Source organism: Hippoglossus hippoglossus, chromosome 9, assembly GCF_009819705.1.
Source record: "Hippoglossus hippoglossus isolate fHipHip1 chromosome 9, fHipHip1.pri, whole genome shotgun sequence".
Taxonomy (NCBI): Eukaryota; Metazoa; Chordata; class Actinopteri; order Pleuronectiformes; family Pleuronectidae; genus Hippoglossus; species Hippoglossus hippoglossus.
In genome coordinates, this window is record NC_047159.1 from 20,167,956 (window position 1) to 20,182,363 (window position 14,408).

The 14,408-nt window shown below is 45.1% G+C and overlaps 1 protein-coding gene across 1 annotated transcript in view; it reads right to left on the bottom strand.

Annotated features, from left to right (window-relative positions):
• hmcn2 (hemicentin 2) overlaps positions 1 to 14,408 on the bottom strand; it is a 48,285-nt gene that overhangs the window by 7,804 nt on the left and 26,073 nt on the right. Inside the window, exons 30-64 of the mRNA XM_034594981.1 lie at positions 14,190 to 14,347; positions 13,043 to 13,321; positions 12,822 to 12,964; positions 12,294 to 12,444; positions 11,529 to 11,747; positions 11,312 to 11,425; positions 10,705 to 10,892; positions 10,515 to 10,611; positions 9,632 to 9,793; positions 9,406 to 9,519; positions 9,012 to 9,208; positions 8,126 to 8,207; positions 7,909 to 8,040; positions 7,677 to 7,820; positions 7,418 to 7,577; positions 6,822 to 6,946; positions 6,561 to 6,744; positions 6,357 to 6,454; positions 5,975 to 6,253; positions 5,698 to 5,885; positions 5,283 to 5,364; positions 4,615 to 4,751; positions 4,381 to 4,522; positions 4,144 to 4,288; positions 3,912 to 4,036; positions 3,589 to 3,745; positions 3,361 to 3,482; positions 3,114 to 3,278; positions 2,901 to 3,008; positions 2,652 to 2,786; positions 2,393 to 2,527; positions 1,948 to 2,217; positions 1,678 to 1,868; positions 1,373 to 1,586; positions 85 to 219 (exon numbers count right to left, since the gene is read on the bottom strand). Of these exons, the coding sequence (XP_034450872.1) occupies positions 85 to 219; positions 1,373 to 1,586; positions 1,678 to 1,868; positions 1,948 to 2,217; positions 2,393 to 2,527; positions 2,652 to 2,786; positions 2,901 to 3,008; positions 3,114 to 3,278; positions 3,361 to 3,482; positions 3,589 to 3,745; positions 3,912 to 4,036; positions 4,144 to 4,288; positions 4,381 to 4,522; positions 4,615 to 4,751; positions 5,283 to 5,364; positions 5,698 to 5,885; positions 5,975 to 6,253; positions 6,357 to 6,454; positions 6,561 to 6,744; positions 6,822 to 6,946; positions 7,418 to 7,577; positions 7,677 to 7,820; positions 7,909 to 8,040; positions 8,126 to 8,207; positions 9,012 to 9,208; positions 9,406 to 9,519; positions 9,632 to 9,793; positions 10,515 to 10,611; positions 10,705 to 10,892; positions 11,312 to 11,425; positions 11,529 to 11,747; positions 12,294 to 12,444; positions 12,822 to 12,964; positions 13,043 to 13,321; positions 14,190 to 14,347 (5,477 nt within the window). The remainder of the gene's footprint in view (positions 1 to 84; positions 220 to 1,372; positions 1,587 to 1,677; positions 1,869 to 1,947; positions 2,218 to 2,392; positions 2,528 to 2,651; positions 2,787 to 2,900; positions 3,009 to 3,113; positions 3,279 to 3,360; positions 3,483 to 3,588; positions 3,746 to 3,911; positions 4,037 to 4,143; positions 4,289 to 4,380; positions 4,523 to 4,614; positions 4,752 to 5,282; positions 5,365 to 5,697; positions 5,886 to 5,974; positions 6,254 to 6,356; positions 6,455 to 6,560; positions 6,745 to 6,821; positions 6,947 to 7,417; positions 7,578 to 7,676; positions 7,821 to 7,908; positions 8,041 to 8,125; positions 8,208 to 9,011; positions 9,209 to 9,405; positions 9,520 to 9,631; positions 9,794 to 10,514; positions 10,612 to 10,704; positions 10,893 to 11,311; positions 11,426 to 11,528; positions 11,748 to 12,293; positions 12,445 to 12,821; positions 12,965 to 13,042; positions 13,322 to 14,189; positions 14,348 to 14,408) is intronic.

A 14,408-nucleotide genomic window follows, 5' to 3' on the forward strand; every position in this document is an offset into this window, starting at 1 on the left:
GAGTAGTTCAACATATAATTAAGATGATATTATCTGTTGAAAGTTAAATGAGCAGCCTGGACTGATCCTTGACAAGAAGCTCACCTCTAATGCGGACAAATGACAGCGCTCGGATTGAGCCCACACTGTTTTCTGCAATGCACACATAGGTCCCAGCATCACTTGTAGTCACATTGTCGATTATGATGGAGCTCCTGCCGGCCTCATCTATAGTGGCACCTGGAACATTTTCAATCACTACTGTCAGAGGAGTGGTTACATTTGAATTCAGTGGAAACAAAACCCCACAGTCCTGGGTTACATAAAATGCCAGTACTTCTCAATGTGGGCCCTTGCTTTATAAATGTGGGTGTGTAAATGAAGGGTACTTCCAAAAACTTTTTGAATCAGTCCGGTAGATCGCCTCCCCCAGCAGCTGTGACACGGCAGCAGTGGCTACAGTGTAATCTAATGAAGCAACTGTGACACCGTTTTTTAACCAGTGAAGGGCTCAAATTGTTATTCTGGGTCTTTAAGAGTCTGGCAACTTTACAAATATCTTGCTCAATGAGAAGTCTCACTCTATAGTCTCATGACATCGCTGTCTCTTTGTCCTCGTTAGCGCTCTTCAATTTGTAGGAGCTCTTTGTCCCATATTCTGGCTCACACAAGTAAACAAGTCTAGGAAAATGGGTGAGTGAGATTTGAAGAAATCAGTTTGGATTTACTGAGAGAAACAACTTTAGCAACATTTTTCTGAAGTTGTTGAAGTGTAGACGTGAAAGTGTTTTTTGACATTAGTTATCATTTAACCAAATGTATTTCACAGTGATCTATGAATACACATCGTCTTTCTCTGGTGTTGTCAGAAATTCCAGTAAGGGGCGTCTGTGTCAAAAACATGATATATGTTAAGTGACTTGTCTCAGACTGACCATGTGTCCATACAAGGAAACACATTTTCGCTACAAAAATCTCTCACCTGGACAACAGTCTGCATGGTGTGTGATCAGAGACTAAGACCAATCGGTTTGAAGTTATTGGCTTCCAGAAATGCTATATAAGAAATATGTAACCTTTGTTATACGAGACGCTTAACTGACTTTACTGTGGTAAGATTGTCTCCATATATTGAATACAATATATTCTTGTTGAGCGAGACATGTTTAATGCTGCCAGACTCTTGGCAAAAACCTAGAATAGCATTTTGAGCCTTTTTATTGGGGGAAAAAGCCCCTTTAGTGGACATTTCTTGGACTGTCACGCATTTAAAAAATAGGGATCAGTTTGAAAAATACTGGAATTCCCCTTTAAGTACCTCAGCACCAAGCTTTATGAACATGAAAATACTAAAGACGTGTTGCTGTAGAAGTGTCAAATTTAAAAGCAATACCTGAGTAGGGGGAGTTGTTAACAGTCCAGGAGATGACAGGAGAAGGTGTTCCCTGGGCGTGGCAGGACAAGGCCAGACTCTGTCCTTTGTTCAGGGTTACGTCACCGGGCAGCTCCTTGAAGGCAGGCCTCATGTTGATGGACAGACGGATGTCTTGTCTCACTGAGCCCGCTGCGTTTGTGGCCACGCATGTGAACACTCCAGCATCCCCTGGCTGTGTGAAGAAAGTAATCACTGCTTATTCTAAAACCGCAGACTTGGACAGAGATGAAGTTGTTAATGCAGTAAAGAATAATGGCTCATACCTCAGCTCTCTCAATTATCAACTCTCCTGATCGCAGGACAGTGAATTTGCCAGGACGGTTGGCCATGATTGCACCATCCTTCTCCCATGACACTCTGGGTTCTGGTGAACCCTGAGCAGCACACGGCAGCAGAGCCTGAAATCCCTGCATGACTGACAGCTCTGTCTGTGCAGGAGGAATCAGGGGCGGGACTGAAATGAAATTACATCATTAATTTAATGATATAACTCCTATAACTTAATTTAACTATCTTGAAGAGCCTTCACTCACTTTGAATAACTAGTCTCATGTCCTGGCTGGTTCTGCCGGCGAGGTTTTTGGCAGTACATGTGTAAAGGCCGGCATCACTGCGCTGCGTTGAAGTAATTGCCAGAGTTCCATTGGCAAAGATACGTATATGTGTGCTGTCGACCACAGGCCTCCTCTCTTTGTGCCAAGTAACTTCAGGTTGCGGCTGCCCATCAGCTGCACACTCCAGACTGACTGGCTGGCCCAGCACTGCAGTGTACTCCACACGAGGAACGCTCAACACCGGTGGAACTGGAGAAATATGTGGTGAACAGTTATTCATTTAATTTATAAATGTCGAAAATGGCTTTGAAGGGAGTTAGGAGCAACTGGTTACAATATTTCAATGCAAATGGGAGTTTTGTTACTGTGCCCATGCTACTGTGATGTACAATTTCACCACTTCCTTCACATCTGTCCATGTTACCTTGAAGGACTAGCTTGGTCCTGCCCACAGCTACGCCGGCTTCATTCTTTGCCAGGCACTGGTAAGTCCCCGCATCACCAAGCGTGACACGAGAGAACTTCAGGGCTCCATTTGAGAGAACAGCCAGTCTGTGACCTAAGATAAAACATAAAGTTGCAAGAGCGGGACAGTCTGACTTCAGTATCTTCACTAATCAGTTTGATAAAGTAGATCTTATATGGAGTGTAGAAAGCTGTTCTGATATTTTATATATTGTTACCTGCTGCTATGGGAACTCCCTCTCTTTGCCAGTTGATGGATGGTCTGGGGAAGCCTTGAGCCTCACAGGGTAGAACAGTCCCATGATGCAACACCACCTGTACTTCCTCTGCCATTGGCCTGATCTCTGGAGGCTCTACGGGCAGGGAGGAACAATTACATTACCATATGGCTTTTCCAATGTTTTGTTATAATAATTCCAACACACAACATTCACAGAGTGACCTGTGGCTGGTCCCTAAGAGCCCACCTTGCACTGTGAGAGACATGTGTTTGTGTGCCACGCCGGCTGGGTTGCGGGCTGAGCATGTGTATCTGCCAGCATGACTTGGAACCGCAGCAGTAATCTCCAGCACTCCTGAATAGAAGAGTAGAGATACACAGTTGAATATAGTCCTTGCACATTCAAACATGATGTATAATTATAAAAGATGACTAGAGCTGCTCAGACATGTTGTCTTACCCGTGGGCAGGACACGGTAAGTTCCTCCTCTGGAGCCCAGTTTGGTGCCTCCCTTTGTCCATGTGATGGTGGGCTGAGGACGTCCTTGTACGTGACAAGGCAGCACCACAGGAGACATTTTCACAGCCGTCACAGTTGTGACATCGTCTTCAATCGTTGGTGGGACTAAAAGAGAAAATAGAACATGTATCAATTCAGCCAGCTGAGATTCTTTTCTACAGTCTGCTTATTGTACACAATTCAATACCTTGTACAATGACCTCAATGACCCGGCGCTCCTCCCCAACATCGTTGACGGCAGTGCACTCAAAGTAACCTTCATCCTCACTGGACGGTGACAGAAGAACAAGGGACCCCGAGGACAGACTCCTGGACAAAGAAGATATACTGCCTCAGTTTTTACACTTTTTACAGCTGAGTGAGTTGTGATGCACGCATGCTGTGTATACACAGTGGATCCAGCCATAGCCTTTACCTGTACGCTCCTGGCAGCTGACTGATATCAAGTGGAGTGCCGTTCCTCTTCCAGGACACCTTAGGTGGAGGTATACCTGTAATCTCACAGCTCAGCACAGCTCTAATCCCTGTGGTCACTGTCACGTTGAATGGACCAGGACTGATTGAAGGACCCACTGCAGGAGACAGGACAGCTTTAGCTACAGCTGTACAGAGTATATCTGGGTTTAAACATGACAAACTACGCTAAAATCGAACACAGGGACAGAACTATATCTCTGTGCTATAAACATAGAAAGGAAACACCACATAGAGTAACTGTTTCCCTTTCGCTACATTTACCAAACACCCGTAGATCAATCCCCCGGTGATCTGAACCCGCCTGGTTGGACACGGTACAGTAGTAACGACCAGCATCACTCAGCTGAGCCTCATGTACACGCAATGAGCCTTCTGATATCGTGTACCTGAAACAAACGCACAATGACAAGATGCATGGATGGACAGACGCACCAAAGTTTGAAGCTGTGTCTGCTTTTGATATGGCAGGTTGACCTGTTGTTAATTTACATACTTTTTGTTATCTAGAGACACAGGGAAGCCATCTTTTCTCCATACGACTGTGGGCGATGAGTCATCTTCAACTTCACAGGGTAAACGGGCATCCTGGCCCACATGGGTGGTCACCAGTGAACTGCTCTCCCTTATTACTGGTGGCACTAGAAGAGTAGGAAGTGACATCCATGTAGTTTGACCTGGCTTTAACAAGTTAAAATAGTTCTGACTATTGATTACTGACAGGTAGACTTACACAGAATCTCCACTGTGAAAAGCAGACTGGTGCTTCCAGCCATGTTGGTGACCACACAGCTGTACTGGCCGCTGTCGTCTGGCTTGACTTCCTGTATCTCCAGGTACTGACCCCCTGCCAGCCTCTGGATACGACCCCCTGGCTAATATCATGAGAGCAGGGTAAGAAGGAAGACAAAGTGTGAGTCAGGAGATGGCTTTTAGTTCAATACCTGTGTTTTTACCAACTCTGTACCTGCAGCTTGGCCTCATCCTTGTACCACTCTATATCAGGAGGGGGGTCACTGTCTGCCAGGCACTCCAAGGTCAGGTGTCCATTAACTGGCACTGTCAATGTTCTCACATCACCAGAGCCATGGAGGGTGGGGGGGACTGAAACACAAACACATTAAGTGATGAACTTCTCTAAGGTGAGACCAGAATTATTGTGATTAAAAAAAAAAATATATATATATATATATATATATATATATATATATATGATCGATTCTAAAGAAGACATATGACCTTGTGGAACAGATAAACTTAAATTCTTAACTTTAGAAATAGAATGCAGAATTTATAAAGATGAGCGTCATTACCCAAATCCCTTTAGTTTACGTGGAGCATTAATCTCAGCAGTTTAATAAGTCTAAACACCACTGTGTCAAATTTTATTCATAGCAAATGTGCAGACATGCAACAAGGGGGCTGCATGATGTAAAATATATTAACTCTGGCATTAATCAAACTAGAAATGATGTGTGTGATAACACCTTAGCTGGAATTTGCTGCCAAACCAAGACTGTTTTATTTTAGTCCAAACACAGATTTTTACTTCTGAAAGCAGAGATCAAACCACAGGTGTTCACAAGCTCAGGGGGAAGAAGTGATGATGACGTTGAAAAGAACAGCTGCTGTCACCTTGGACTCTGACCCAGTGGTTTTTTCCATCCTCTCCAGCCAGGCTGCTGGCCAAGCAAGTGTACAGACCTGCATCCTGCACCTATAAACACATGGTATTAATCAGTTTGAGTGGGTCTTGCATAACTGTGCTGTATTAACATGAACTGATGCTGTTAAAAAGTTCAGTCTTTCATTAGTTAGAACATCTAAATTCTGGCTATTCAGACAAATGCTTGTGCGTTTTAAGCATCTTCAAATTTTTCTATCTATAATCTAAATCCCAAATGTAAACTGCATCAAGCAAAAATGTCTTTTTGTCTTTTCTTTGAACAAGGTAATCTTTATATTTATCTTTGGCACAAAGTTTCACCAAATTATCTAATTATTTGAACAACTTTGCAGTATTATCACATGCCGTCAGTTTGTAATTTACCTGAACTTTGCTAATCCTGACAAAGTGTCCATCCTGCTGAACAATGTCCGCTCCTTCTAAGGGGCGACCATCTTTGAGCCAGCTGAGGGTGGGGGGTGGGACGCCCACAGCCGAGCACTCCAGCTCCAGTGGACTGTCCACTGCTATGGTCAGCTCTGGAGAGCTGGAGCTGGAAATCTTTGGAGGCTCTGGATTAGAGAAATGAATGTGTCGGGTCAGTTGTACAAGGAGTTTAAACTGTGATTTAGATTAAATATGAGATTGTTTTTGGAATTACCAAGAACAGTGAGGTTAAAGCTCTTTGTGCTGCTTCCGGCCTGGTTACTGGCCACGCAGCTGTAGAGGCCAGCATCTGAGGGCGCCACGTCGGGCAGCTGCAGCCGCGTCTCCTGTCCATCAAGCAGCAGGTTGCGGTGAAGGGACAGCGGCTGGCTGTCCTTCATCCACGTTAGTGTGGGAGGGGGAACGCCACGTGCCTCGCAGGTTAACGTGACCAAGGATCCTTGGACGACTGTAACTGGCTCCACTGGTTCCACATGATCAACACCTGGGGGCACTGTGGAACATACACAGAAACATCTGTAGGAAACCATCAGATCCAAAATGCTAAACTGAAAAAGCTCTTGTGGAAATCATTGGGTGGTATGTTATGACTGTACCTTGGACCTGGACGTCATAGCTAAGCTCAGCTAGTCCAGCTCGACTGCGTGCCACACATGTGTAAACTCCAGAGTCTGACAGCTGCACAGGAGAGATCCTATTTTATAAAGAAAAGGGGACGTTTAGCATTACCTCACTTATAAACATGCAATCTCTTTGCAAAACAACCATGTTTGCTTTCAGCTTTCTTTGTCTAAACTGACCTCAGCACAGAGTCACCAGAGAGGAGGCGTGCACGGGGAGAGAGGAGCAGCGGACGTCCGTTCCTCAGCCAGCTGATTTGAGGTGGAGGGTTTCCTGCCGCCTGACACTCCAGAGTCACGGCGCTGTCCTGTGTGACCTGCACCTCCTTGGGGACAGTGGTCTCCCCAGAGATGGATGGAGGGACTGCAGCAAGTCAAATTGAATTAAAGGGAATCACTCAGGACGAACAAAGACGCACAAAAGTAAAAGTTCCAACTGACCTAAAACAAAGAGGGTGTAGATTTTGCTTTCCTGTCCGGCCGGGCTGAAAGCCAAGCATGTGTACGTCCCAGAATCCTCGGGACTCAGCCTCAGTAATGTTAGCGTGCTGCCATCAGGGGTTACACTGTCGGGTTACAAAGACGCATCGTGTTTTCACATTAATGCCATGTGTTGCCATGTGCCATCCTGTTTCACCCAGCATTGATTATGCGCCTACCCCAACCTCTGAATCACTTTCCCATCATTATTATCATCATCCCACGTTTTTTCTCACGGTCACACACGCACATGTACATACACAGGCACACAGACATTTGTTGTCTCTGGCTGTTGTGGTTGAAATGACCAAATAAGCTGCCGAACAGCTGTAAAGCAGCTGCTCTTATGTTTCTCATGATGAAATTAGGCAAAGAACTATAAACGACTCCATCTGTCCACATATCCCTCTGTCATGCACATTATCTTTGACGTTGATGATTAATATTGTAATTTCCTAAACCTGCAGGGGTGGGTGTTGATCGATCGATGCAGAACAATTATTACACCTATTAATTCACACTGTTCCATGCGCTGGCAGTAACTGCTAATGACTTACGAGATGTGACGGCTGTCCGATCCCTCTAAAGTCACTCCGTCTTTCAGCCAGCTGAGGCGGGGCGTGGGGGTTCCAGTTGCTCTGCACTCCAGGGTCAGCTCCTCTCCCATGGGTGCACTCACATCAGCTGGGTGGTCAGAGTCCAGGATGGTGGGCGATACTGGGTAGGACAAGGATTACTCTTAAATGGCACTTTTATAAACGGCATGTACAGTTAGCTCAAGGATAAGTGTCTCTTATTTTGCAGAGAGCTCTTTACCCTGCACTGTGAGTGTGTAGTCCTTCTGTGTGCGGCCCTCGCTGTTCTTTGCCACGCAGGTGTATGTTCCAGCATGTGACAAAGTGAGAGGCCCCAGCTCCAGTCGGTTCCCTCGAACAGACCACTGCCACTGCAGACTGCTCTCTGGACAGCAAACATATTCACAAACACAAGCTGTCAGGCACAAGTCCCTATTGTTCCCATTCTGTATATCTTTTATCTGTTATCTTACCAATAGGTGCTCCATCTTTGAGCCAGGTGATGCTGGGGACGGGGACCCCTGTGGCCTCACATATCAGCCCCACATGGGAGCCCAGGGTGTAGTTTAGAGACTCCTGGAGAGGCCCAGCAAGGACAGGTGGAACTGTGGAAATATATTTGGAGGATAAAACAACTGCCTTTTAGAGAAAGTTTTTTTTATTTTGAGAACACAGCAAAGATATTCTCACCATGAACCGTCAGTCTGAATGTCCTGTCCACCTGTCCCGCCATGTTGGACACTTTGCAAGTGTAGGTGCCACCATCTGTCATCTAGAAGCCAAAGAAGAAAGTTGTTTTGGTGAAGGATGCTGCCTTTTGAGAACAGGCATAGAAGGGACATGGATCCTTGCTGCTGTGCTCTTTGGTGCGTCCATTGAATCAGGTGAATTAACTTAGAACTGGGTTCAAATGCATCCGGTCAAAAAGAGTTTGAGGGCTGTGTCTTGTCACATATGCAGCTGTGTCTCCTGCTCACCCAGTCTTTTCTAGTCTGTATTTTCTTTTTAAATATGCTTTAAAATACACTGTTCCACCTGTGGGCCACTTTGGCCCTGGTAGCACTATTTCACTATTGTACTGGACTCACGTATTCATACAACTTTGACAACTTGTTTGAAAGCTCTAAATCTCCTTGGCAAAAGCATTTTAGGATCCCCATATCTCTGCTACAGCTGTTGACACAGGATAGGTTTCGGCTTGCGGCTATGGCCTCAAAATGTGTTCCGTACAAAAGGTGCAGGTCAACAGGTATTTTAATTTTTTAAGATGGGCCACACTAAAAAGACTTGTGTGTCTGTTATGTTTGTGCTTCTATAACTTTGGTTCAGTATCTTTTATACTAACTTCTTTTAAATTTTACCTTTCAAAGACGACTAGGGTCATGGTTGTTAATAATTTTAAAATAACAAGAGCCGTTTTTGTTATTGGTACATTATTTTCAGGCTTTTGCACAATGTTGTTGCACAAGTAAAGGCTGGAAATCAAATGTGACCCCTGTTGAAAGCCACTCCCAAAAACTATTTTTATTGTTTTGTTTGCTGCCTCAAACGTGTATGATGTAACATTTTCCCCGACCTGAACTCCTGTGACCTCCAGCTGGTGACGATCCATCTTCAGTCCGTTCCCTGCAGCCAATTGCAGCCCGTTCCTATACCATGTGACCTCAGGCTCGGGAACACCATGGGCTTCGCATCTCAGTGTGACAGAGGAGCCAACCTGAGGGGTAACCAAGTCTGACTCAGCATCAAGTCGGGGCTTCAGGGTGGGCAGGACTGTTGGTTGGCAGATACACAGAGGACATGATCTCAGTTTGATTCATTCAGAGTTGGTATGAGTCACTCCTGGACTATGCATGCTCACAGCTGGCCTGGGGTAAACAGATCTTTTGCCCAGACAGTGTTTTGAGATTTGATCATCTGTATATATATGTAGCTAAATTGTGCAGATGTGTCACCATGTGTTTGCTCACCGTAAACACTCAGGAGAATATTCTTCTGGTCTTGGCCTGCTGAGTTGGTGGCTGTGCAGACATACTGCCCTGCATCCTCCAGTCTCGCCCGGGTCAACTGTAGCATCTGGCCGCCTGACACATGAAAGCACGATATCGAATTTAATATCACTGCTTGATTTTTATTCAAACAAAGGAAATTCTCCTGACATAAGAATTATTTGTCTGCACGTGGCCGAGTGCTGACCTGGCAGGACGTTGATGCCGTTGCCAATCAAGTGGACCTCTCCGTCTCTGGTCCAGGTGATCTCTGGAGGAGGGTACGCTTGGACGTCACACAGCAAAGACACCATGTGGCCTTCGATCACACCAACTTCCTCTTCCTTGCTGCCAATTATTCTCGGAGGCACTGGAAGAGAATGAAACAGTTATGTGGTACAAGTAGAGGGCAGGAGTTGTGTACTTCTGCTTCCTCCCACAGTCCAAAGACCTACTGCTTAGGTAATGGGAGCCTCTAAATGGTTTGTATGAGGTAATGTGAGTGTGAATGGTTGTTTGTCTGGTCATGTCCAGATCTGGTATTAAAATCCATCCTGAGAGATCACAAGTGGTCAGCGTTAAGTTTGTCTGTTCACACCTGGCATTGAAATCCTGTCCTGAGTGTTCCTCACTTGTCACTTCCTCGCTCTATATGCAAATAATCACATACATCATTTGTGTTCCTGACGTGTTTTTTTTTTACACAGTCTGAGTGTACAGATGTGTCCGTTGTCACTGTGTTTGTGTCGTTACGAGAGAGAGCGGTATAGACAGAGGGGAGTCAGGAGGGGCTGAATGAATTTCTTACAGCTGTGTTGCTGTGAAGTAAGATTTTACCAATTTAAGAGACGTATCAATCATTATGTAGTGATCATTGTTGATATTGGGGGAGTGGCCACAAACAAATCAGCGTATGAGCACAGAGAAGAGTAAACATGCTTGATTCATTGTGAAACTGTGGTTGGTCGGTGGCCATCAGCTGAGTTGGGAGGTCCCACATATGTGACCAAGGACACATTTGAATGTGTAAGAGAATGTGTCCACATGCGTCCCAGACCACTTCCAAATGTGGGGTAAAGCTCTTTTCTTACCTTGCACTGTCAGACTGAACAACTTCTCAACTGTTCCAATCTTGTTCTCAGCGATACACAAATACCCGGCCATGTCGGAAACCTGGACACTGAGGAGCTGTCAGATGGGATTTGAGTGTTATTCTTCGAGGTTACACGTCACAGTTGGATCTGTTTACTGGTGATTGTGTACAAGTGAACAACAACTGACCTGGAGCTGAGTCCCATCCTCACTGATGTGGTGCTGTTGGTCTGTGTGCAGCGGCTGTCCATCTTTCAGCCAGGAGATGACTGGAGCAGGGTGTCCAGCAGCGTCACAGTGGAGGACCACAGTGCTGTTGACCACTGCTCCCATCTCCTCCATGAACTCCTCCAATGCTCCCGTGATCACAGGAGGGACTGAGGAGGCAAAACATAAGAGATCTCTTCAGAAATTAAATTAATTTCCACCAGTGTAAAATTTAATTACCAAGAAAATCAACATATTTATCTCTCTGCTTATTATCAAATCTTAGACAGTTTTACAGATACAATATAACCTTTTATTCTATTTAAATTATTTACATATTAAATGTTTTCACTTTAATATTGTACTTTTTATCTCTGGTTTTATTTATACCTCTAGTATCCCCCTTTGAACAGCCTTTGGTATTTCCACATTTCATATTTATGAGATTTACGATTGTTGTTCCTCAGCGCCTGTTAATATTGTCTTGCACTGCAAGTGGATGGTTGGTTCTGTAAAGCACTTTGTCTTTCATTGTTTGTATGAAAAGTGCTCCACAAATGAAGTCTGATGTATTGATGCACTTTCTTACCCAGAATCTCCAGTTCAAAGTGCATGTGGTCCTCTCCTGCCTCATTCACAGCCTGACATGTGTATTTTCCAGAATCTTCTCTCAGCACTCGGGGGATTTGTAGCACCTGTCCACCTGACAGGACAAACCCATGCATACATCAGCAGATTCATCCGTGAATATGACTCCTCACTCGTACATCACAGCCACAGGCTTTAACACAGGAATGAGACTCTACCTGGAAGTAGCACCACCCCATCTGCAGAGGTGAGTTTTCTTCCATCTTTATACCAGCTGAGCTTTGGTGGGGGGATTGCATTGCTCTCACAGGACAAGCTGATCGGATGACCCAGGACCACCTCCCGCTTCTCTACCATGTCCTCGTTGTCATTGTCATCCTCATGTCCCAGACCCCAGGCTGCTTCTCTGTTAGTCAACCGGTGGAAGACCGGAGGAACTGGCAAGACAATGGAATGTTTGAGTCAGCTTGCTTTCTATTGATTCACAAGATTCTTTTGTTAAGAATACAAATATTAACATCAAATCTTAAAGTAACTGAATCAAGAATACATTTGCATTGAGTAGAATTTCCCCAACCTGGGTGATGGAAATAACTGATGAAGCTCAGAGTAAGTTCAGTCAGGACTTTACCTGCTTATTGATCAGCTGATTGTGGGCGTTTCTAAATGGCCAATCAGATTCTGCTGCCTTTCCAGCCAATCATTTGGCTGCTGTCAAACATTCAGTGAAGCGCATGACCTACCTCCACCCCAATCTCCTCCAGTCTTCAGCAGAATCATCATCAACTCATCCCACCAGTGGCTAGACCCCGGGGGGAATTCCTCTACTACATTCTGCTTCACCCCCTCCTAATCCCGATGAAATCCCATAGGGGTCTAAAATGCCTAAAGACTATAACATTACTTTCTGTGTGCATGTCAATAAATGTTAAAACATTGAATCAAAGTCTCTCCTGATTAAACTCTTATTTAACCGAACACACCCTGAATGGTGACATGAAAGTCTCTCTTGTCCTCCCCTGCAGAGTTGGTGACCACACAGGTGTACTGGCCCTCATGGGACAGCAGGGCGTTGTCTATGTGGAGGAAATGGCCGCTCTCCTGGATGCCAGCATGGACGTTTCCATTCAGCAACTTAAGACAAACAAAATACAACAGATACAAGGTGAAATACTGTGTGTAGAAAGCACTACCTCCACATTATGCATAATGATTTCCTTACTTTGTGTCTATTGGTATCAGTGGTGATTTAAATGTCTGAATTTATGACACCTTATTTTCATCATGCACTCATACATACTGCACATATACAAATGAAGGTGCTCAGACTGATACAGTAGCTCAGACACAAGAAGCTGTTAAAACAAAGTAGCATTATTACAGTATTATTACATCATGATGTTTAATCAGAGAGAGTGGAGGTGGCTTGTGCAAGAGGATGTAAAATCTGTTAAGCTTGATGTAATTTGCACTAGTTGCCAGTAGAGGCTAATAGAGACAAGAAAACCAACCTGTCCATCTTTGAACCAATTGACCTTGGGCTCAGGGAAACCTTTGGCCAAGCAGGAGAGAGTTAAGCTCCCATTGATCCGGACTTTCTCCTCCTGACCACCGAACTTCAAAGATGTGGAGCCGCCCTCTATCTGTGGTGGGACTGAATAAAAGAAAAACATAATTATTAAAAGTTCTGTCTCAGCCACTTTACTGTGTGAGTGGTGCTGATGTCTCTTACCCAGAACACTGACAGAATAGTGCTTGATGGCTGTGCCTGCCGGATTCGTGGCCCTGCAGGTGTAGAGTCCCGTGCTGTCTCCCTGTGCCGAGCCCAGTCGCAGGGCCTGCCCACTGCGGGTGTACGTCTGCTGGGGACTGGATACTATGGGCTGGTTGTCCTTTAGCCAGGTGATGCTGGGCGTTGGTGAGCCCTCAACATCACAGGGGAGGACTGTGGGGAAACCCAGCACCACTGACACCTCCAAGGTCTCACTGGGGCCCTTGATGGTCGGGGGAGCTGAGGAGAAACGCAGACAATACATGTATGTTTAACAGCTAGTTAGATTTTCACTGGCTTGTAGCACAGAATGAACAGATCTTCTGGGGATTGACCTGTTTGTGCAGGAGAATTTCTAAAACAGAAATGCAGTGTGCACTAGTTTGGGAGCTTGGAGCAGACACTCTTTCGCTGACACAAATCCCCACTGGCCTGCACAAATGGAATTCAGTATGTGCTCATGCGCCAGGCAGTGTGTCATGCTGTAGATGCTAAGTCTCAACATGAATTAAATGTGATGTCCAGTCATTTTATTCTGAAAAGATCACTGCTCCTACGGCCCCGTTCAGACGTGGAATTAACATCTATCCTGAGATCACAAGTGGCCAGTATTGAGTACGTTTGTTCACACCTGGTATTAAAATGAGTCCTGAATGTGTCTCTTGTGACCAGATCTCACTCACCCACTATATATGCAAATAAATACGTCATTTGTGTTTGCAAAGACCAAAGGTTGTTGTTGTTACCCAGTGTGAGTTTACAGATGTGTCAGACGTCAAAGGAATGTGGCCACATGCATCCAAGACCTCCCAATGTGGTTTGAATGATCACACCTCAGAAACCATTATCACATTTGGGTGGGTTCAGACCTGACCACTTGTGATCGGATCACTCAGGACAGATGTTGATACCAGGTCTGAACATTGTCTACAAGACCGTTGGAAATTAAATCAAGTCAATATGCAGATAACCTTGGATTTTCAGGTCTATTTCTTTCTTTTTCTTTCTTCAGTAGAAAGAAAACAAAAAAGTCTACAAGCTGAATTCAGGTCAGAGTGGTTGAATATGTGTTATGTGTCTTAGATAAAGTCAGGAGAAAAGCAGAGACCTTGCACTGTGAGTCTGAACTGGCGCATCTGAGTTCCTGCGTTGTTACTGGCCAGACACTGGTAAAGCCCCTGGTCCCTCAGTCTGACTGACTTCACCTTCAGCAACTGGCCATCTTCCAGAAACTCCACGTGGGGGTCTCCGTCACGGGACAGGACCCTGGAGAGAGAGGAAGGAATGGAAGATCAAATCACTGCCACGCATTGTCCATCCTCTGTGT